The following is a 22,035-nucleotide window of genomic DNA, read 5'->3' as shown; positions in this document are numbered from 1 at the left end:
GTTCGATGCATGAGACAGGGTGCTCAGGGCTGGTGCGCTGGGATGACCCAGAGGGATGGGATGGGGAGGGAGGTGGGAAGGGAGTTCAGGATGGGGAACACATGTACACCTATGGTGGATTCATGTCAATGAATGACAAATGACAATGAATATGGCAAAACCAATTCAATATAAAGTAATTAGCCTCCAATTTAAATAAATAAAAATATATATATATTTTAAAAAGAGTCTTCTCCAACACCACAGTTCAAAAGCATCAGTTCTTCGGTGCTCAGCTTTCTTTATAGTCCAAATCTCACATCCATATGTGACTACTGGAAAAACCATAGCTTTGAATAGAAGGACCTTTGTTGGCAAAGCAATGTCGACATAGATGGGCTTGAGTAACTTTTTGTTTTCTCTGCCTCTGCCCAGGCATACTATACCTCTCTTCTTTACCTACTACTTGTAAGCATTCAGTCTTCATGAGAGACTCTTGTGCAAATTTAACATTATATTAAAAGTTAAAACTGGCATTAATATCCAGGTATCAACATTGAAACCTAACCGTGTAGCAAATCCGAATCTTTCCATAGGTCAGTATGTTACATGGAAATTATCTTTTAGGCAAGAAATGTTTTAAGTTGGCATAGAATAGTTATAAGAAGTGTCTGGCTTTCATGTAAACAAGGAGATTCAGTAACCTGTTTTTGGAAAATATGTGTTTCCAGAAAACTATGGTACATGATTTGGAAGAAATCATAAAATATTTTTTGAACCTAATGTGAAGTTAGATTTTGACCAGTTCTAAAGGGGCCAACCTTGATTAGTTAATCATAGTGCCTCTGATGTTACTGTGCGCCTGTATGTTATGAAACTTGTGTGTGAAAACAATTCTGAGATGAATACATACTGAATGAAAATGACTGAGTCTTCGTGTCAGTAGAAGTAAGTCCTCCGTCTTAATGTTATTGTTCACACAGTTCTGCTATTGGTTCTAATACTGTGTTTTACCCACTTTATTTTTTTAGAGGTGAGAATTGTTTTTAAAAATGAAGGATTTAAATTTAATATATTTGCAAATATTTTTCTCCTGAGATTTGAATTATGAATGTTCAGAGTCACTGGGGAGTAATAAAGGTGAATGAACCATATATGCTCATTATGAACAATAATAAGCAGCCACAGTGTACGAGGCACCATGAAGATATGAGAACAAATCCTTGTCGGAATTCACAGAAATAACGGAAGTGCCGGTAAAGTCTTCATGAAACTTGGCTATGTACAGTAAGATCTTTAAAACTGGAATCAAGTGGTAAGCAATGTGGAGGATGCTGTGCATGGATACTTTTGGGAGAGTCTTGTGTTTTTGTAGGGGTGATGCTCTTGGAGACATAGATTTGCCTTTCATTTCTGGAATTTCTTAGCTGTGTAACTTTGGGCAAATCTTATATATTCTAGTCTTTAGTTTCTTTACTGATTAAAAAAAAAGAGCAGACCAGAGAATTTTAAATATCCTATCCAGTTATATTATTTCTGCCATTCTTTGTCAATAAGGATGTAGTCTGAGGATGGATCTTAAAGGGCTTTTGTTACCAATGTTATATGTTTAAACTTATTAAGTAGGCAATGGGGATAGACTCGAATAAGTGAAGAGAATATCATAATTACACTTATTCACTAGGAAAGTGGTTTGTTAGCAAAGATGGGGATACCTGTGGAGGTGCTAAAAAAAAAGCAGCTATTTGTATCTTAGCCCTACTCTAACAGATCCTGTGGTAGGAAAATATTGTGGATGCCTGAAGTTAGGGGGAGACTGGATCTTGAGAGTCCAGTCATGCAGCTGTTCCAATAATTCGTCTGAGTTAAACGATAGCATCAATAGAGAAAGTGTCTGTGGCTATTCCTTGAGAAGCTGGTCATGATGCGCCTCTTCATCTTTCAGGTTTCCTATAAGCATCAGCTTTTCTTACCCTTTCTAGTCATTTTTACTCATGCCATCATAGAGTAATAGGTATGTTCACATAGGTAATATTCACTGAACATATACTTTCAGTCAAATTTATACAAACTCCTGGGTTTGTGGGGACAAATGGTTATCTATCAGCTGGATATGATTATCACACTCACTGTATAGATTAGGAATCTGTGAGTTGTCCTAAATCACAGTGTTAAAGTAAGCATTTTATATGTGAAGTATTTTTGAGTCTAGAAACCAAACCGCTAAGCTGTACTGTCATGGGTTGGAGACCTTGTCATTCTGGCTGCCAGAGCCGTCTGCTCACCTCTTTTCTCTCTTCTTTTTATCATCTTCCTCCAGTGTAAGGTGACATCAAAAGGTGTCTCTAAGAATGCTAATGCACACGTGACTGAGAACAGGGTTATTTCAATGAATGAATGTGCCCACGACACTAGTCTGCATGTCATACACTGTGAAAAGACTCACGCACAAAAGGTGTCTCTGAGATATTCCTAACTCAGTAACCAGAGTGTTCCTTTCAACTTAACCATCTCGCTCCTCTTTTAAAGCCCTCCCATGGAACCCTCCAATGTCTCCTCCTCTCCCCTAGAATAAAGGCAAGTCTGTAATTATAATGGCCCGCGGGGCTCCATATGATCACCCTCATTATCTCATGTGGTAGTTTTCTAAGTCCACTTGGCTAGGTTATATACTCAGCTATTCAGTCAAACTGAAACTGAAATTTGCTCAGTCGTGTCCGACTCTTTGCGACCCCACGAACTATACAGTCCATGGAATTCTCTAGGCCAGAATACTGGAGTGGGTAGCCTATCCCTTCTCCAGGGGATTTGCCCAACCCGGGAATCGAACCGGGGTCTCCTGCACTGCAGGCGGATTCTTTACCAACTGAGCTATCAAGGAAGCCCACTGATTCAGTCAAACACTAATCAATGCGTTGTCATAAAGGTATTCTGTAGATATGGTTCATACCACCAGTGTACTTCAAGGGGAGAGACGTGAATGTCTTCAGTAATGTTAGTGGGCCTCATCCAATCACCCAGTGTTGACAGGCCTGGAAGCAACAATTCATGTTTCCAGGTGGAAAAGAGATTCTGCCTCAAGACTACAGCATCAGCTACTGCCTGAGCTTCCAACCTGCCCTACAGATTTCCGACTTGCCAGCCCCCACAATCATGGGAGCCATTTCTTAAAATAAATCTCTTGACATGAAGCGTTACACACACATAGAAAGATAGTAGACACATTCGATTGGGTACAGGTTAGACAGGCAGATAGCTACAAAGATGATAGATAGGTCTGTTCGTTAGCCTATCTTTTATCTATATGTACTATATTCTCTGTATCTCTGTAATCTATCTATCAGGGTTCTCCAGAGAAACCAGTGTGTTCTATTGGTTCTGTTTCCCTGGAGAACTCTTACTGATACACCTCACCTAGCTTTTTCACATTGTTTCCTTCTCCCAGACCTGCTCCAACCAAGCCAGGCTCTTGACTGGGTCCTCAAACCTACAGGCACACCCTCACCCTAGGGCCGCTGCACTGGCTGCTCTGTGCGCTAGACCCTTCTTCCCCCAGGTAATTCCACAGCTCACACCCCACTTCCTTCAAGTTCCACCTTTTCAATGAAGCTTACACTTAACCACTTTATTGCAGCCCATCCCCTCTGGCCTTTTCCATTCTCCCTGCCCTGCTCTGTTTCCTTTTATCCACAGCACTTTATCACCTCCTCTCATGTATTATTTATTGTTTGTCTCCACCACTAGTATGTAAGTTTCATGAAGGAGACAATCCTTGTCTGTTTTATAAACTGATGTATCCCAGGTGCTCAGCATGGAGTAAAAATCCAATGATAATTGTTGGAGCAACAATGAATGAGAAGCCCGTGGAGATCAGTGAATCAGAGGGCCAGGGGGCTGAGATGGGGTGTTGGGACTGGTCACTTGAGGACTCTGCTTAGTGAGTAGGGTCTGTATGGACAGTGATTGGTAGGACTAGGAGGGTCAATAGGAGATAAATGGGTCAATAATTGGGGCTTCCCAGGTGGCGCTAGTGGTAAAGAACCTGCCTGCCAGTGTAGGAGATGTAAAAGATGCGGGTTCGATCCCCGGGCTGGGAAGATTCCCTGGAGGAGGAAATGGCAACCCAGACCAGTATTCTTGCCTGGAAAATCACAAGGACAGAGGAACCTGGCAGGCTATAGTCCGTAGAATTGCAAAGAGTCAGACAGAACTGAAGTGACTTGGCATGCATGCACACGGAGATCGTTAAGGAGACCAGCTACGGCAGAGGCCAATTATCTTGCCCAAGGTCATCCATCTAGCAAGTTGCAGAGCTGAAACTGACCTCAAAATGTCTTAACCTTAATGCTGTACAATTCAAGATGTGAAAGCTGACGGAAGGAAGTATATGATGGAAGGGGCAAGACAATGTCTGTGGATCCTGGAAAATTTCCAGGGAATGGAAAAAAACTCAGAAGCTGATACTACAGGTAAATTCAATACTCAGGAGCTTTGGTAGAATAACCGAATGGTACTTGATCTGTCAGATTATGTCAGTGAGCAGTGCACGAGGCCATGATCCTCTAGGCTGCTGCACCCTTCCTGTGACCCCTCCTGTGACTTCTGCTTCCGAGTCTGCAGGTGAAACAGAATAGTCACAGCCTGATGCAGGTGCGGGGGGAAGGCAGGACCCGCAGCAGTTCTCCAGGAAACGTGGGGAGTTGGTGCCCTGTCATGATGATTGTGACACCGGTGTGTAGGATGAAAGGAGGGAAGCACAGGGAGCAGAAAGACTAGTGTCCTGAATAGTAATCCGTGAATGAAATGATGAGGCTTAACATGTCCAAATCCAGGCCCGTCACCATTAGTGCCTCTCTGCACCCCTGTTTGCCTTTTTTCATCCAATCCTCCTGCTCAGTCTTCCCCTTTCAGAGCTGTGCATGCATGCTAAGTTACCTTAGTTGAGTCTGACTTTTTGCGACCCCATGGACTGTAGCTCAGCAGGCTCCCACCCCTATATACTGGGGTGGGTTGCCATGCCATCTTCTAGGGATCTTCCCTATCCAGGGATTGAACCTACATCTCTTACCTCTCCTGCATTGGCAAGCGGGTTCTTTACCATTAGTGCCGCCTGGAAAGCCCAGTCACTCAGTCGTGTCCGACTCTTTGTGACCCCATGGACTGTAGGCCATCAAGCTCCTCTGTCCATGGGATTCTCCAAGCAAGAATACTGGAGTGGGTAGCCATTTCCTTCTCCAAGCCTATCTTTATTCATACTCCTTGCTTCACAGATTAAAATGGTGTCTCTGAAACTCCCAACCTATTTGCCATAGATTTCAGTACTCTGCCATGTCTGTGCTGGAGACGACTTCCCCCTAAAAGCCCAAGAGGTGGGAAATAGTTACCCTTGGGAATATTTCATATTTAGATGCAAATATGTCAGTATGACAGAATATTCCTGAAGAGGCTTCTTTCTATAAAATGATGGTAGAAAGATTCACTTGGAATTGTGCATTTTATTCCATCTTAGAGGGAATTTTGCAAATCAGTAATTATATACAGAAGCAACAGAAAACCTAAATCAAACTTTTAGAAAAAGTTACATTTATTTAATAAGAAGTTACTGAGTAAAGTGAGACACAATGAATGTAATGAATTTGAGAGAATTTTCCAAAGATCACAAAATGTAATAAATGTGACAAAGTTGTAGTGAATGTATCCCCAAGAAAATCACACTATGAAAATGCATAAGAATATAAATAATATTAAAAAAAATCTCTCCTGGGGGAGGTTACAAGGGCATAATGAAAGTTTTCTAAATTATGAATTTATTCATTATCTTGATTATTGTGATGATTTCATGAATAGTTACATATGCTAAGACATTAAATTGAACCTTCTACATGCAGTTTATTGTATGTCAATTATATCTCAATAAAGCTGTTTTGTTGGGGTTAAAAAACATTTAAAAAATCCCTCCTGTACAAATCTCAACACATTGGATGTACTGAATAAAAGCTTGTATCAAAATGTAATCTTACTCTACTTTAGAGAACTCAAGCTGCAGAAAATATTGTGATTATAAGGTGGAAAAGCCAGCAACCAGAACCCTATTTTCACTGGAACATATAATCCACACAGAGGAGAAATCATTCAAGGGCCATGAATGTGAGAAAGCCTACAAGTATAGCCCAGCTCTTATTCAACAGAGAAGGGAACACACAGGCAGAATGCCTTATAAATTCCGCAAATTTTGGAGAAAAAACTTTTTCTCCAAATTTGGGAACTCCAATTTGGGTTCAAATTGATTGGATATTGGAGAAGGCAAACTCCAATATGTGTGCAAATAACATGGAAAACCCTGCAGGGATCTGTCAACCCCCACTGAACAGTGAAGAAATGATCCAAGGGAGAGATCTTATGTACCCACTGAATGTGGGAAAGCCCTCTTCCAGGAGTCAGACCTTTAAACACATTAGAGAATTCAGAAAGGAGATAAGTCTCACAAATGTACTAAATATGGCAATGCCTTTGGCAATAGAGGATGCCCCCACTGCACAGAAAATGGTGCGTGCCTCTTCTATGAGTGGACTGAATGTGAGAAGGCCAGAAGACAGAACTCACTGTGCCTCAAAGAATTCACATCAGAGAGACCAGTCTGAGTGAAATTGGGAGGTGTTACAGTCTTCAGCAGGAAGCCAGGACTCTAAGTCAGAAACGTCACATGGTGGGGTGGGGAGTGGGTGAAGAAATCCTCTAAACGTGGAAAAGCTTTTACTAAGAAATAATCCAAATTCTAAGTCACAGAATTCAGAGTGGGGAAAACCACAAAAATGTAAAAACTGTGGAAAGGTTTCCGATTAGAAGTCAAGACTCACTGCATAACACAGAATTTATACTGAGAGAAAGAGCAAGAAAATAACAAATATAGGAAAACCTTCATTTGGAGATTGTTGAAGAGAGCTTCATTGTTCTCTTAAGAGTTAATATAGGAGAGAAACCCTGCTAAAGCACTAATGTGGAAAGCCATCAGCAAGAAAATACACCTCATTGTACATCAGAAAACCTACACAGGAGAGAAGCCGTATGAAATAATGAATTTTGGTAAGCACCCAGCAATATATGAGATGTCATAACTCGCACTGCAGAGAATTCCTAGGAATACAACAAATGTGGGGAAGGAGAATCTGTACACCAGAAATGTTATTCTGAGGAGAAGCCCTTTTAAAGAATGCAGAAACACCTGGTCCTAAGGTCAAAATGGATTATGCAGAGATTCTGTCTAGGGAAGAGTCTCTATTGGATGAAGTACAGCTGAATCTTCAAAACCAGTTCCAAACATCAGCCACTAGAGAATTTATACTGATAAATAAAAAGAGTCAATTTAACAAATTCAAATTCTACCCCAGGGAAATAAAATTCCATAACTTAAACCAAACCTTTTGTTAAAATAGATTACTGAAAAATGCATTTGACGTCCAAGCATTTTCCTTTCCATGCCTCATGCCTGCTTTTCAAAGGCGATCTCCCGGTAAATATTGGGAGAGAACAGTTTGGATATTCATCCCAAGTTATCCACTTGGAATGAATCTTCACCACGGACACAACTCTCTCCGTAACTTGTCCCAACCTAGAACTTGAGAACAGGCATCAGAGGAGGGCAAATACCACATTGATAGTTTATTCTCACGCCACTACCACCACACAAGTGTATCTCATCTTCTTAAAGTTCAGGGTTAATTTAAGTAAATACACATGGGAAGGAGGGGGGGGGGGAAGCTGTTCTCTAAATATGACATCCCCCAGATCCCAGGAGAAAAGAGGTCAAAGAAAAGACTCTGAAACAAATAACCTCACGGGGCACCCCGGTTCCCTCCGTCCTGTGCAGGCCCATCTTCTCCCACAGGCCTCTCATGCGAGGCTCAGTCCCTCTGTACCAGCAAAATATTTACCCAAGCCCAAGTTACACAGTCCAAAATACAGAGCCACAGAGGTCTTGTGGAAACTGCTCCTCTCCGATTCCAACCCTGTATTTCATTCTGGAGTCTACACGTTCTCATATACTGCTCTCTCCCTAGATTCTGGTGGTTGATCAAGGTGGAGGAAATCCACTCACACTGGGCCAAGCCCAAGGCTTCACCACAATCTCTGACTTCAACCCAGTGAATATAAGTTTAATCCCTCTCCAGAAGAGGATTCTCTCGGTGCCTGTTCTTGGCAAGATGGAAGCATGAAGCCAAGACCCACAGAAAAACAGGGCTGAAATGTGTCGTGTGGGTCCAGGCCAGTTCCATCTTGCTAGGCCTGGCCTTTGCAGACTCCCCACCCTGATTGCTCACTGCAGATCTGGACTCTTCACAGCTTCCATTATGAAGCAAGGAAACAAAGACAAAAGAGGAGGGGGAGCGAGTGTCCCATTCTTCTTCTACTTGCTACCTGGGGCCTCCGTGTCCTCACCCTTGGGTGGGGCTGCCACTGTGGAGGTCGTCTTGAGGCTCCGTTTGCGCTTCTGCACGTTCTGCTCCGGGTGGAACAGGATGACGTAGGTCTTGGGTACATACAGCATGCCGAGGGACACGGATGCACTCAGGCTCAAGGACACAGTCAGTGTCGTGGTTTGGATGTAGATCTAAGCCACAGAGGAAAGGACCAGGTGGACTCAGCCCAGCTCTCACCCACCCTCTGCCCCCACACAGCCTGGAAGTGAGTCCATCTCAGTCAGCTGAATGGGAATGACCGCACGATAAAGGAGAGCAGTGGAAACAAAGGCCTTCATGGCTTGACGAATTGACAGTAACCGTGTGGCTCTGGTGTAGGCAGGAAGAAGGGAAAACAACACATGACTGAGTGGACAAGTGACCAAGGGAAGCAAGAGGTTTATTCACAGAGAGCCACAGCTAGGGCAACAGTGCACAGGCCTAAAAAGGGCTGGAGCATGTTAATAAATGAATGAACATGTTTTCAAGTATACAAATGAGTGGATTAATACAACCTGTATAAAGAACAAGTGGGCAAACAAAGGGATCATGAAGCAAAAAAATGAAAGTTCCATGGGGCATATGAATAAATGAATGCTTAGTGGTCAGACAAATGAACTGACAGATGGATTGGCAGAGATAAATCTATGAAAAAATTAATAAAAACAAGTTAATTGGTGGGTAGAAGCATGGCTGAACAGATGAATGAATGAACAAAGGGCAAGGGAAGGAGAGAACAACCAGAGGGAACCTAGAAAGACAGATGAGTACATAAATGAATCAGCCAACCAGACAATCAGTCATTCATATGGGCCCAGGACTTAGAACAATCGAGCCGCTCCATGGACAAGCAGGAAACAAACAAGATCGTGAAACCCAATGAGGTCGGGACCCACATTACCTTCTCAGCGGATTGGGCAGTGCCAAAGAAGATAGGCACAAAAGCCAGCCAGATGATACAGGTGGTGTACATGGTGAAGCCAATGGGCTTGGCCTCATTGAAGGTCTCGGGCACACCACGGGCCTTGATGGCGTACACCGTGCACGTGACCATGAGCAGGAGGCTGTAGCCCAGGCAACCAATGAGGGACAGATCAGACATGTCGCACTTGAGCACACCTCTGGCCTGTTCTGGGTCCACCGTCCGCTGCTCTTCATAGTCAATCACACTGTGCGGGGGCTGGGCCCCCAGCCAGGCCAGCACTCCAACCACCTGCAGGAGGCAGCATGGTTACCAAGGACACACCCAGACTCACCCTCGACTGAGGTCTCTGCCAGGGTAGGGTCTTTTCCAGGCTCCTGGCCTGCTGAGTGGAATGCTCAGGCCTGAGGCCACTGTGGAGACGGCAGGGTTGTCCAGGAGGGGGCTTGCCTGGTCAAAGGCCAGTGACACTGGCAGGTGGGGAGGAGGGGCTGCAGTGGAAGTATGTGCTGGGAACATCAGGGCTGACTGGGTAAGGGGGCCTAGATGTCCTCTTCCTGGATTTCAACCACTCAGTTCAGTTCAGTTCAATTGCTCAGCCGAGTCCAACTATTTGCGACCCCATGAATCGCAGCATGCCAGGCCTCCCTGTCCATCACCATCTCCCGGAGTTCACTCAAACTCAGTCCATCGAGTCAGTGATGCCATCCAGCCATCTCATCCTCTGTCATCTCCTTTTCCTCCTGCCCCCAATCCCTCCCAGCATCAGGGTCTTTTCCAATGAGTCAACTCTTCGCATGAGGTGGCCAAAGTACTGGAGTTTCAGCTTCAGCATCATTCCTTCCAAAGAACTCCCAGGGCTGATCTCCTTTAGAATGGACTGGTTGGATCTCCTTGCAGTCCAAGGGACTCTCAGGAGTATTCTCCAACACCACAGTTCAAAAGCATCAATTCTTCAGTGCTCAGCTTTCTTCACAGTCCAACTCTCACATCCATACATGACCACTGGAAAAACCATAGCCTTGACTAGATGGACCTTTGTTGGCAAAGTAATGTCTCTGCTTTTCAATATGCTACCTAGGTTGGTCATAACTTTTCTTCCAAGGAGTAAGCGTCTTTTAATTTCATGGCTGCAGTCACCATCTGCAGTGATTTTGGAGCCCAAAAAAATAAAGTCTGACACTGTTTCCCCATCTATTTCCCATGATGTGATGGGACCAGATGTCATGATCTTTGTTTTCTGAATGGTGAGCTTTAAGCCAACTTTTTCACTCTCCTCTTTCACTTTCATCAAGAGGCTTTTTAGTTCCTCTTCACTTTCTGCCATAAGGGTGGTGTCATCTCCATATCTGAGGTTATTGATATTTCTCCCAGCAATCTTGATTCCAGCTCGTGTTTTTTCCAGTCCAGCGTTTCTCATGATGTACTCTGCATATAAGTTAAATAAGCAGGGTGACAATATACAGCCTTGACGTACTCCTTTTCCTGTTTGGAACCAGTCTGTTATTCCATGTCCAGTTCTAACTGTTGCTTCCTGACCTGCATACAGATTTCTCAAGAGGCAGGTCAGGTGGTCTGGGATTCCCATCTCTTTCAGAATTGTCCACAGTTTATTGTGATCCACACAGTCAAAGGCTTTGGCATAGTCAATAAAGCACTAGTGCCATTTACTGAGCTACACGAGGCGGCAGAGGGTGAGCCGGTTAGATAGCATCTCTGACTCGATGGACATGAACTTTCAAACTCCAGGAGATAGTGGAAGACAGGGGAGCCTGGCCTGCTGCAGTCCATGGGGTCGCAGAGTCAGACACAACTTAGTGACTGAAGAACAACAAGCAAGGTAATGTGAGTGCAGGCAGAGGCTCTGGAACTGTGACCCTAAACATACCTCCTCCATCTACCAAACAGGAACCCTCATAATCTGTTGCGAGGATGTGATGGCGGCTTAGGGGAGGAGTCAGTGCATGTCACAGTAATTCAGGACAAGGGCCAGCAGAGATGCTCCTCTCCATGGAGGCAGGATCGTGTGTTCTGCAGCCATGAAAAGACTAGCTGGATCCAATCTAACCGTATGGGACACCTCATTCCTGAGGACCCCCTTCCTTCTCCAGATCCAAAGAACTGTTGAGCAAGACATCATGAAATCATGTGGGAATGCATAGTGAAACTCAAAATAGAAAGGCACCAGACAGAGAGTGGTACAAATGTAAGCTTATGGTGGGTGGCCAGGGAGGTCAGAGTCAGTCACAGGCCCTAACAAGGAGCTAACGGAGAATGAATTCCTTCACGGTGAGGGGAGACATGACCTTGAGCCAAGGAAATCTGGGCAGTAGGAACCAAGCTGCTGCTAAGTCGCTTCAGTCGTGTCCGTCTCTGTCTGTGCGACCCAATACATGGCAGCCCCCCAGGCTCCGCCGTCCCTGGGATTCTCCAGGCAAGAACACTGGAGTGGGTTGCCATTTCCTTCTCAATGCAGGAAAGTGAAAAGTGAAAGTGAAGTCGCTCAGTCGTGTCCGACTCTTAGCGACCCCATGGACTGCAGCCCACCAGGCTCCTCTGTCCATGGGATTTTCCAGGCAAGAGTACTGGCGTCGGGCATAAAGGTGGGACCTGGGAAAAGCTGTCCTATACGTTTGTGCAGGCCATTCACTGAGTAAGAATGCTTGCTTTGGGAGGAATGGAGCCGAATCCACTTCAGTGCAATGCTGCGCATCTGGAGTAAGGCTATGTGAGCCTAGAGGAAAGGAAGTTTTTAAAGGAATTTGTACATCCAGAAGGAGCATCTTTTTGTGATTCTCCCAAAAGCAGAAGCTCCATGAACAAGGGACTAATAAAATAAAACTCCACCCACTGTCTAGAAAGGAAGCAGGGAGGCTCCTCTTATAACTCCTCTAAATGGGGGAGAAAGCTGCCCCTGAGAAATGAAAACTCGAGGCCTATGATACATGCGCATAGCGGCCAAAATGCACCTCACTGAGTTTGCAGCCTGAGTAACTGACAGAAGAATTAGCACCCAGTGCACATGACAAACTCCTATAAAATAACAGAAAGTGAGCAAAGCACAGGAGCAGGCACAGGCACATCACAGGAGACGAAACCTCAAGGGCCAGCTGCGCTAGAAAGGAGAGGCGAATTAAACAATGAGATATCCTTTCACATCCATTACATTGCTAAATAACCGTGTGATGGTGAACGTGTGCATCTCTGAAAAGGTTTGGGATTTCTAGAAAGGGAGGTCTAAAGCAGGGAGGCCATAGGTAAGCCAGAGGAGAGCGCTGAAGGTAAGCACCTCCATCCTGGGGTGAAGGGTGCCACGGAGGCTTCAGGCAGGAAGCAGTGAGGTGCCTTCTGAGGACGGGCTGGGCACTGAGATGCTGGCCCTGACGGAGGACACTCAAACCCGTCTATATACTGGAAGAGGGCAGCACCTTCCAGGTGTGGACATTTGCATGGACTGAGGCCCATGGGTGGGAAGGGTGCAGAGGTAGGTAGGAAGAAGAGCTTTCTTGGAGTGGAGAAAGAGCTGTGTCCAGTGACTTGAGCCCCCCACTTGGCCCTGAGATTTGGGCTGTCTCTGCAATGTCACACACACACACCTGTCTCCTAGTACCCTTTACATAACACGGGAGCCATTTCCAAAGTTCTATTACCATCTCAGAGGAAACCCAGAAGGAATTCTGCTTTTGCTGTACATATAGCATTACATTCTGGCTCTTTATGGAACTGGATGCTTCATTCCACAGTAATATCATCAGACCCTATGCCTCTCATCCAGGTTACCCAGTGACTGACTGGGCAGCAGAAACTCCCCTTATGGAAATAGATTCTCTGCTTAGGGGAAATTCATCAGGTATCTCTTTGCCCTGGGAGCCAAACTGTGGAACATCATGTTCAGTTTATGAAAATTATTTCACTCTTTTACAGAAGAATCACTGGATGCTTGCACTCCCCACCTTAGGAAGAAACAATTGCTCCTAAATGAGTTCTACTTACAAAAACAGCAGCCCCCTAGCTCCTGGTGCTTTTTTTTTTTTTTTTAAACATAGAGACCAAAATAGAAGAGTGAGTCTGATCTTTAAAGTGGAGGTCAGCGCCCTTACCCTCAGCCCCAATCCCATCTGCCAGCCCTTCAACTTGGAGCCTGCGGACTCACCTGCACGGAAGTGAGGCTGAAGGTGATGACGAGCTGCGAAGTGGGGCTGATGAAGGGCGGAGGCGTGACCGAGCGCTTCCCTTGCTCAAAGATGCGGTAGATGCGGTTGGTCTTGGTGAGCAGGGCCGAGTAGCTGAGGGAGGTGCCGAGGCCGAGGAACAGTCTGCGGGTGGCGCAGACCGCCGCTCCGGGCTCAGCCACCATGAGGAAGGTGATGGCATAGATGAGGAAGATGCCGGTGAGGAGGACGTAGCTGAGCTCACGGCCGGAGGCGCGGACGATCGGTGTGTTGTTGTGCCGCACAAAGGTGCCCACCACGGTGGTGGTGGCCATGATGCCCAGCACGGCCAAGAGGAGGGGCGGGGCGGCCCAGGGCGAGGACCAGGAGAGGCGGACCACCGGCGTGGGGCGGCAGCCCGTGTGGTTGCGCGTGGGCCTCATGTGCCCTGGGCAGGCCTCGCAAGTGAACTCGTCCACCTGGAAGCGGTACCCGTCGCAGGCCTCGCAGTGCCAGCAGCAGGGCACGCCCTTCACCATCTTTTTCCGCTCCCCCGGCCCACAGGGGAGGCTGCACTGAGACTCGGGCACCTCTCGGGGGTCTCCTGACCACTGCAGAGCTTCCACCTGGGACAGGACAGCGCCGCCTGTGACTCCCGCCTCCAGGAAGGTGGGCCCGCCTCCCTGCGCCCAGAGCTCAGCCTGTGCCACTTACATCCAGCCTGAGGGTCTCCGCCCACTGGCCCACCGCCTGGTAGCTGCCACTGCCTGCACTGCCATTGGTCGCCTGGTACTGGAAGATGTCATATCGCCCAGGTGCGTCCCCATTCTCATTGAACATCACAGGGGTTCCCGCGCTGCCTGAAAGGAGAGCCTGTCATCCTCAGCTGGTTCTCTAGCCCATCAAAGGCCAGGACAAAGGAGCAGCTTAGCCAGCATGTGAAAAGGTGCTCAGTATCACCTATCATCAGGGAAATTGCAATCAAAACCCCAGTGAGATTCCTCCTCACACCCATTTAGGATGGCCACTGTCGAAACAACAGAAAGTAAGTGTTGGCAAGTATGGAGACATTGAAACCCTATACTCCACTGATGGGAATGTAAAATGTTGCAGTAACTATGGAAACCAATATGGTGGTTCCTCGAGAAACTAAACAGAATTACCACATGATCTAGCAATTCCAATTCTCGGTATATACCCAAGCAAACTGAAAGCAGGGACTTGAAGAGAAGTCTATTTGTTCACAGCAACATTATTCACAGTAGCCAAAACACGGAAGAAATGCAAGTGTCCGTTGACAGATGACTGGATAAGCAAATTGTGGTCTATACATACAATGGAATATTATTCAGCCTTAAGAAGGAAGGGAATTCTGACACTTTCTACAACATGGATGAACCTTAAGAACACTACGGTAAGTGAAATAAGCCAGTCACAAAAGGACAAATACTGTGTGATCCCACTCATCTGAGGTACTTAGAGTGGTCAAATTAATATTGACAAAAGGTGGAAGGGTGGCTGCCAGGGGCTGGGTGGAGAGAGGGACATGAGGCGTTAATGTGTGACAGGTGCAGAGTCTCAGTTTTGCATAGTGAAGCGTTCTGGAGACTGACCGCACAAGTGACACCATTCAACTGTTCTCTATGTGTCCATGCGTGCTAAGTAGCTTCAGTCCTGTCTGACTCTTTGCGACCCTATATACTGTAGCCCGCCAGGCTCCTCTGTCCATGGGATTTCCCAGGCAAGAATACTGGCGTGGGTTGCCATGCCCTCCTCCAGGGGATCTTACTGACCCAGGGATCAAATCCACACCTCTTTCCTCTCCTGCATTGGGAGGCAGGTTCTTTACCACTAGAGTCACCTGGCAAGCCAACTGTTTGTGTATGTTACTACAATTAAAAAGAAAATAAGAAAGCTTAGGTATCTAGGTAAGAGGAAGAGTTCCGACTTAGAAAGGTACTGATTTGAACAATAAGCCTTATTTCTTTTAGACGCTTGTTCTACTACCTTGCAGAGCTCTTCTGGAGTGATATTATGTCATGCTCTTTTACTTTATTTATTTATTTAGCCTCACAGCATGTGGGATCTCAGTTCCCAACCAGGGGTCAAATCCATGGTCCCTGCAGTGAAAGCACAGATTCTTAACCACTGGACTACCAGGGAAGTTTTAAATCATTTAACAGGGAGCTTAGCAGAGAGAAGATGCTCAACACTTGGTGGAAGAACGGTTTTTAATTTTCTAAAGGATAGTAATTGAACACGATGTGAAGCTTTCCCCACAAACCATAAGCACAGCTGAGTCTATCTGGGCCTTTTCAAAAACCCTTGCTCTGAGCCCTGACCACATATCAGGCCCCTGGTATCAGGGGGACATCCGGATCCATACCCTGTGCTCAGGCAGCACCGGCCTGACTGGGGAGGCATTTGGAAGCCTCAGGCGTGGAGTGGGACGCCTGTCCATAGTGCAGGCAGTGCCCTGAGAGACCAGACGATTCCAGACTCTCTGCAGTGGTGCAAAGAGTTGTGTGCGACCCTCTGAGAGGTCCAGACAAGAAGGGTCACAAACAAGTTCTTCAGAACCTGGAATCTGCAGCCTGGGGCAGGGGTTACTCAAGCCTGGGGAACAAGAAGTGTCAAAAACTGGTCCCCAGAACTTGGCCCGAGCCTCCAGCTCTCAGGCCCAGGTGCTCCCACTATCCCCTTCTGCTCTCCCATTCCTTCCATCCTGGGCTGTCCCAGGTCCTGAGAACTCCAACCCAGCAGGCTTCCCCTCACTCACACAGGGGCTCTGGCTCCCACTCACCATTGAAACGCACAGCCCGAATATACTGCAGCAGCGTCCGACCATCAGTGGGCTCCATTGCTGGGCACAGCCCTGTGTGCCCGGGGCAGAGAGCCTGGTGCATGCTGTGGAGGGCGTGGGCAATGGCGTACACAGCATCAATCACAAACTGCACCTTCCCTTCCTGCTCGTAGGCAGAGTCCCGGCCGATGCGTTCCTCACCTGTCCTACGGATGCCCAGAGGAAGCGTGCCTGGCCCCCAGGTGCCCAACCTGGCTTCCCACCCTCTCCCTCTCCACCCTCACCACCCACCCTGGGCAGCTCTCACCTGTGCATTTGCGGGTGGAATCGTCAGCCTGGGTACCTGAGCTAGTCAGTTTGCAGTTAAAATTCTCTTCCCAGAACTCAGCAAACCAGATGTTTCGGCGGTTGTTCTCCAGGGATCGAGTCATGAAGTACTGGTCAAATCCTGAGAGAGAGGGAAGGAGGAAGGAGGGGAGGCACCCATATGAGCCAGCCATGGCCCACCACTTGTGTCCCTTCAACACCCGCTGACTTTACAGCTGGGGATGCCCAGGTGATCAATTTCTGGCCTGGCTGATGAGTTCAAAGTCATCTAGGGACTCTGCAGTAAATTTTGCCAACTCTGAGCCTCACCACATGAAAGAATTTTTTGCACCTTGTCTTTCCTGGTTAGGATGCTGCTGTGAAGATGTAATGGGTGGAGCTTCAGCAGCCACTTTGTGAATAAGACATCACAATCAAGAAGACCTATAGCAACTACAGACGATGGTGGGACAGAAGGGAGGACAGAGCTCAAGATTCTGAGAACATCATTGACTCATTGCCCCAAACATGAAGTTTCCCCTACTTTGAGACCTCTTGTCTTGTGATGGAATACATTTATTGCTAAAACTACTCTCAGTCTAGTTTGTTGCTTACAATTGAATGCATTCTAAGGGAAAGAAAGAGTGTAAGGGTGTGTGTGCACCTCCAAGAGGCTGGGAGCCCCTGGAAGTCAGGGCTCAGTATTGACAAGGGGCTGTACTTCATAAAATAGCCCTGAAGTACCTCATCAAGGTGTCTTCAGTTTAGCCTTTGGGGAAATGAGCAATCCTAATGTAAAGTGACCATCTTTTTTGCATTCTTCCAGATATTCACGGGTGGGATGGTGGAGGAGGGGTGGAGAGGCAGGCCTCATTAGTTGATCAGTAGGACAGTAAGTCCCACATCCTTGTTTTCTCTCCCTGTCACACTCATCTTCAAATTAGAGTGCCTTTGGCAGAACCAAAATGCAGGCACTGATTAAAACAAACAAAACTTAACAATTCTGCACCCTGTACAGTGGTGGGTGTGTTTCCTCATTTGCCAATTCATTTCAAACACTGTTTGGAGGGATGTGTTCATAGAATCTCAGGATTCTAGAATTCCCAGAAGAGACCCTGGGTCTTGGTACAATTTTATAGAAGGGGAAAATGAGCACCCCCAAGAGGGGATCATTGTGGGGAGGATAGATATGGGTGGGAGATGCAGGGGAGGGCATGACTCCACTCACCGTCAATAGAGGCCCTTTTGGGGAGGATGGTGATAGCTCCCACGGCCACATCCTCCAGGTTCAGGACGGGTGAGATCTTGGCTCCCCAGCTGTCTGAGCCAACCCACAGGAAGTGGCCAGTCAGGTTGGCCTGGCGTGCAGCCTCCAGAACCCTCCTGGAAAGAACAGGGTGAGGGATGCCCTGAGGTCCTCCTCCTACGTAAGCCTGGTCACTTTTCAGTCTCCTCTCGCCATCTATCCCACTCTGCACCACTCAGCAGACCCTTGTTTATCAGGAAACGTAGGATGCAGGGAGTTTAGGACACTGGGTTTCTCAGGTAGTAAAAGGCAGAGCCAGGCTCTGACTCCAGGCCTGCCCTCTCGTGCTGTGCATGGCTCCATGCTGTCTTTAAGAAGAGCCTACCTTCTACTGCTGCGGTTCAGGCTGGGGGCCATTCCTCCTGCTGATAACCTATTGCCCCGAGAGTTGTTCCCTGAGAATCATTACATGTGCCCACCAGTCTCTCCCCCACTGTTAATTATAGAAGTAGATGTGTATTCTTATGTTTCTCTGGCTAGGCTTGGAGGATTGTGACCCAGACTAGGCCGGGTTCATTTCTGGGGCCACCAGACACAGACAGAACAGTAGAAAAGGTATGTTGTGCCAGGAAGGTAGGAGGGGAAGAAAGAGGGGAAGGGAGGATGTACATGGCTGGGATATGGGAGACGAGGCAGTAGGGTCTTCAAAAGAGCTACAGAAGAACACGCCCTCTGGCCCACCTGATGTCATCCTCGTTGGCAAAGATGATGATGCCCCGGGCGTTCGGTGTCTCCATGAGTCTCTTGATCACTTTATTGAATTCTCCTGGTTTTGGTTCCCTGGGAATCTTGATGGACTGGGCAATACAGACCCCCCCTGGGTGTCGGAGATGCCAAAGTCAGTCATTCACCCACCAAGGCCACCACCACACAGGACTGTGGCAGGGACTGAGTCTTCCAAAGGAAAGGGTGCCTGCCCACAGGGAGCACCATCCAGGCTCCCCACTATAAACCCAGAGCCCCGCCTCACAGCTTGCGCCCTGTCTGACGGCCTTTCCATAGGCCCCTTCAGGCCTCAGACCACCCCCCTCTGCCCTGGCCCCAAGCTCACCAGCCTCTCGAGAGATCTGCACAAAAGCCTCAACCCCACTCTCGCCATAGTTGCCCTCAGAGGCCAGCGTGGACACGTAGTTCCATCCCAATGCCCTCACTATGTCCACCATGGCCTGGGCCTGGTAGGAGTCAGGAGGCACCACGCGGGAGAAGAAGTCATAGCGTGTGGAGTCGCTGAGCTCAGGGGCCGTGGAAGCGTAGCTGATCTGGGGGATCTGGAGGGAGGAAAGACACCTGGGCTGTAGATGGAGGGTCAGTCACCCTAGGTAGGGAAGGCAGTGAGGACCCAGGACCCAGGGATAGAGTGCTCGGGGCAAGTGGGAGCAGCCTCTCCACATGGAGAGGCTGGAAGATGCAGAGAAAGACCTGCATTTTGTGAATGGCACTAATGGAACATGGGGTTCAAGTCCAGTCTGCAGCTGCCAGGCACTGGCTGCAGCTTTCGCCGGGTAAAGGGACCTCTGTCAGCCCCAGAGGAAGACATGTTTCCCCAGTTCACACAAAGGGGTGGTCTGCGGAGGCGGGCATCAGCCCCAGGAGGGGCTGAGCAGGCAGGAGAGCTGGGGAGGGGCTGTTTGATTGAAGGTTGTGTCTGGTCTAACAGAGGGGCCTGTTTGGAACTGGGTTTATCCCAGTGCATTAGAGTGATTAATAATGGGGATTATGGCTGAGCTGATTTAGAGAAAGGATGGCGGCAGTAAGTGTGAAAAGAGACTGGTGGTGGGAGAGGCTAGCAGAGCAGAGAAGTGAATCCCTCATATTAAAGAAAGACACAAGCAAACAACAACAAAACCAACACACACACAAAAGGGAGCAAGTGGGGGCTGGTGTGAAGGTCAGAGACGTGGAGGTTCTAGAAGAAGCAGATTGGAACTGGTTCAGGGGAGACAGAGATGTCTGAAGCTGAAACAGAGAAAGGGTGGCGTATGGAGACGTTATGGAAAGGGGAGGGGAAGAGGGAGGAGGAAAAGAGGAAAGGGAGAAGAGAGAGAACGAGAGAAAAGGAGGCAGAGGAAGGCCCATGGGCAATTAATGGACGCCCTAGTTATCCCGGCACTCTAGACACTTTCATCTTCAGGACAACCTTCCCAGACAGGCTTGCGTCTGGCCCAGGGAGCAGGGCTTCTTGGCTAACTAGAGTGATTCTCGAAAGGAGACTAGACCTCAGGCATCCCCAAGGCAGAGACAAGGGAGAGACGCTGCACCCGGGGCGCGCCCCGGGCTCTCACCGCGAACAGGCGCAGCACGTTGGCGACCATGATGGAGACAGAGCTGGCCGAAGCGCCCACGACAGCCACCACGCGCTCCGGGGGCGCGGTGCGCAGCGGGGGGACCCCGCCGGGGCAGCGCACGGCAGCCTCCTCGCCGTCGCGGCCGCGGATCAGCGCCTGCACGAAGCTCAGCGCCTGCTCCAGCGCGTACGTGTCCCGCGAGCAGGTGTCGAGCAGCCTGGCGCCCAGGCGCACCCCGGGCAGCAGCTCGGGGTCGGCGTTCACGCGGTCCAGGGCGTAGAGCATGGCCTCGAGCCGGTGCACGCCCTGCTCCTTCTTCAGCTGCCCGCACGCCCTGCCCGCCGCGCCGCGAGCGTGCACCGGGAACAGTCCGCCCAGCGTGAGGCCGCCCGTCAGGCGCACCGAGCCCGCGGCGCCCACCGCTCCCGCCTGCGCCAGCGCCAGCAGCAGCGGCAGCAGCGCCGGGACCGCGGCCATCGGCTCGGGGGCTGCAGGAGGAGGACGGGGCGGGGACGGGAACAGACGGGGAGCACGCTCCGATCGTGGGCCAGAGGAAGGACCCGGGTCGGGGGAAAGAAGAGGGAGCCCCACAATCCTTGGGGACAGGGGAGGTGCGCAGTATATAAATGTTGGCCGAGCCAGCTGGAAGAGAGGCGAGGCATCAATTCAGCCAGCCTGCCCGGGACACCTGGCTCTCACACCCTCTGAACCTCAACCCTCGGGTCCGCCCCGCCCGACCACCTGTCTCAGGCGCTCCAGTCCTGCCCATCCCCAGCGCCCACCCAGGCCCCCTCTGAAGCCGCACTCACCTCCGCCAGGCACAGTCGGTTCAGTGACAGACGCAGAGGGCCCCGAGAGAGAGAGGATTTAAGGATTCTAGGGAAGGGATGAAAGGCCGCCCTGAGGGCGGAGACCCGTCCGGAGCAAGACCTGTGCACAGGACTGGCCCTCTCAGCGTCTCCTTTCCCTCCCGCTCCTACTCCTTGGGTCTGTTTCTCTCCTGTCTTTGGATATGTGGCTGACACACACGTTTCTCTGCTGGTCTCTGTATTCTTTGTGTGTTTCTGGCTTTCTCCCCCCATCCCTCTCCCTTCTCTCTGCTTCTGTCTCTCCTATCTCTGTCGATCTCTCTTTCTCTCTGTCTCTCTCTGCCTTTTACTCTTTTTCCATTACTCTTCCTCTCTTTTCCGGCCACCAGTGGCTTGGCTCAAGCTGCCTAAGGTACTTCCCAACTTTCTCCTTGCAAAACCCTGCAGGAAACCCAAGAGTGGGGTGAGAAAGGAACACAGGTTGAGTGAAGGGGAGTGCACCCGAACGGGAAAACAGTGAGCAGGGCTGAGCCAGGAGGAGGCAAGAACAGAGCTTTAATGGTAGTGAGGTCTCTGCTTATCACACACACACACACCACCAGACAGTCCTGCAAAGAAGACACTTCTCCCATCAGACCCTTTATGCAGACAGGGAAATAGACACATCACGGAGTTAAATGACTCAGTCAAGGTTACACAGCTGCCACGTGTCAGCGTCAGGACTGGTACCCAGGTTGGTGAGGAAGGACCAGCCTTCCCTGCCTTTGATGGAGGGAGGGGACAGGGCAGATTCGCCCTGCCGTTCCCACCCCCATCTCTTATATCTGGTGGTAGAATCCTAAGAAGTTACTCTTGGTGGTTCATAAAGCCTTCTTGGCCCTGGGGGCTGAAGCAGTAACATACCATGTGAGCGTCTTTGTATCTGAATTTCCTCATCTTATGTTTCGGGCCAAGGTGACGGGGATTGGCCAAGAATACTTCTGCCACCATCTGCAACTGAGGCCCTGGATTTGCCTTT

General features: G+C 48.8%; 1 protein-coding gene across 1 annotated transcript; it reads right to left on the bottom strand.

Annotated features, from left to right (window-relative positions):
- Positions 1–5,545: 5,545 nt before the first annotated feature.
- GRM6 (glutamate metabotropic receptor 6) lies at positions 5,546–20,711 on the bottom strand. The gene is made up of 10 exons (XM_027969215.3): positions 20,206–20,711; positions 18,975–19,191; positions 18,605–18,740; positions 17,846–18,000; positions 16,619–16,759; positions 16,312–16,512; positions 14,223–14,368; positions 13,511–14,134; positions 9,337–9,648; positions 5,546–8,587 (listed from the first exon to the last, which is right to left on the bottom strand). Exons 1-10 carry the CDS (start codon positions 20,683–20,685, stop codon positions 8,384–8,386), a joined length of 2,616 nt encoding a protein of 871 aa, XP_027825016.1. The 5' UTR covers positions 20,686–20,711; the 3' UTR covers positions 5,546–8,383.
- Positions 20,712–22,035: the final 1,324 nt, after the last annotated feature.

Source organism: Ovis aries, chromosome 5 (genome assembly GCF_016772045.2).
Source record: "Ovis aries strain OAR_USU_Benz2616 breed Rambouillet chromosome 5, ARS-UI_Ramb_v3.0, whole genome shotgun sequence".
Classification (NCBI taxonomy): domain Eukaryota; kingdom Metazoa; phylum Chordata; class Mammalia; order Artiodactyla; family Bovidae; genus Ovis; species Ovis aries.
Note: the sequence above shows the minus strand (reverse complement) of the source record. Positions and strands in the feature narration are given on the sequence as shown.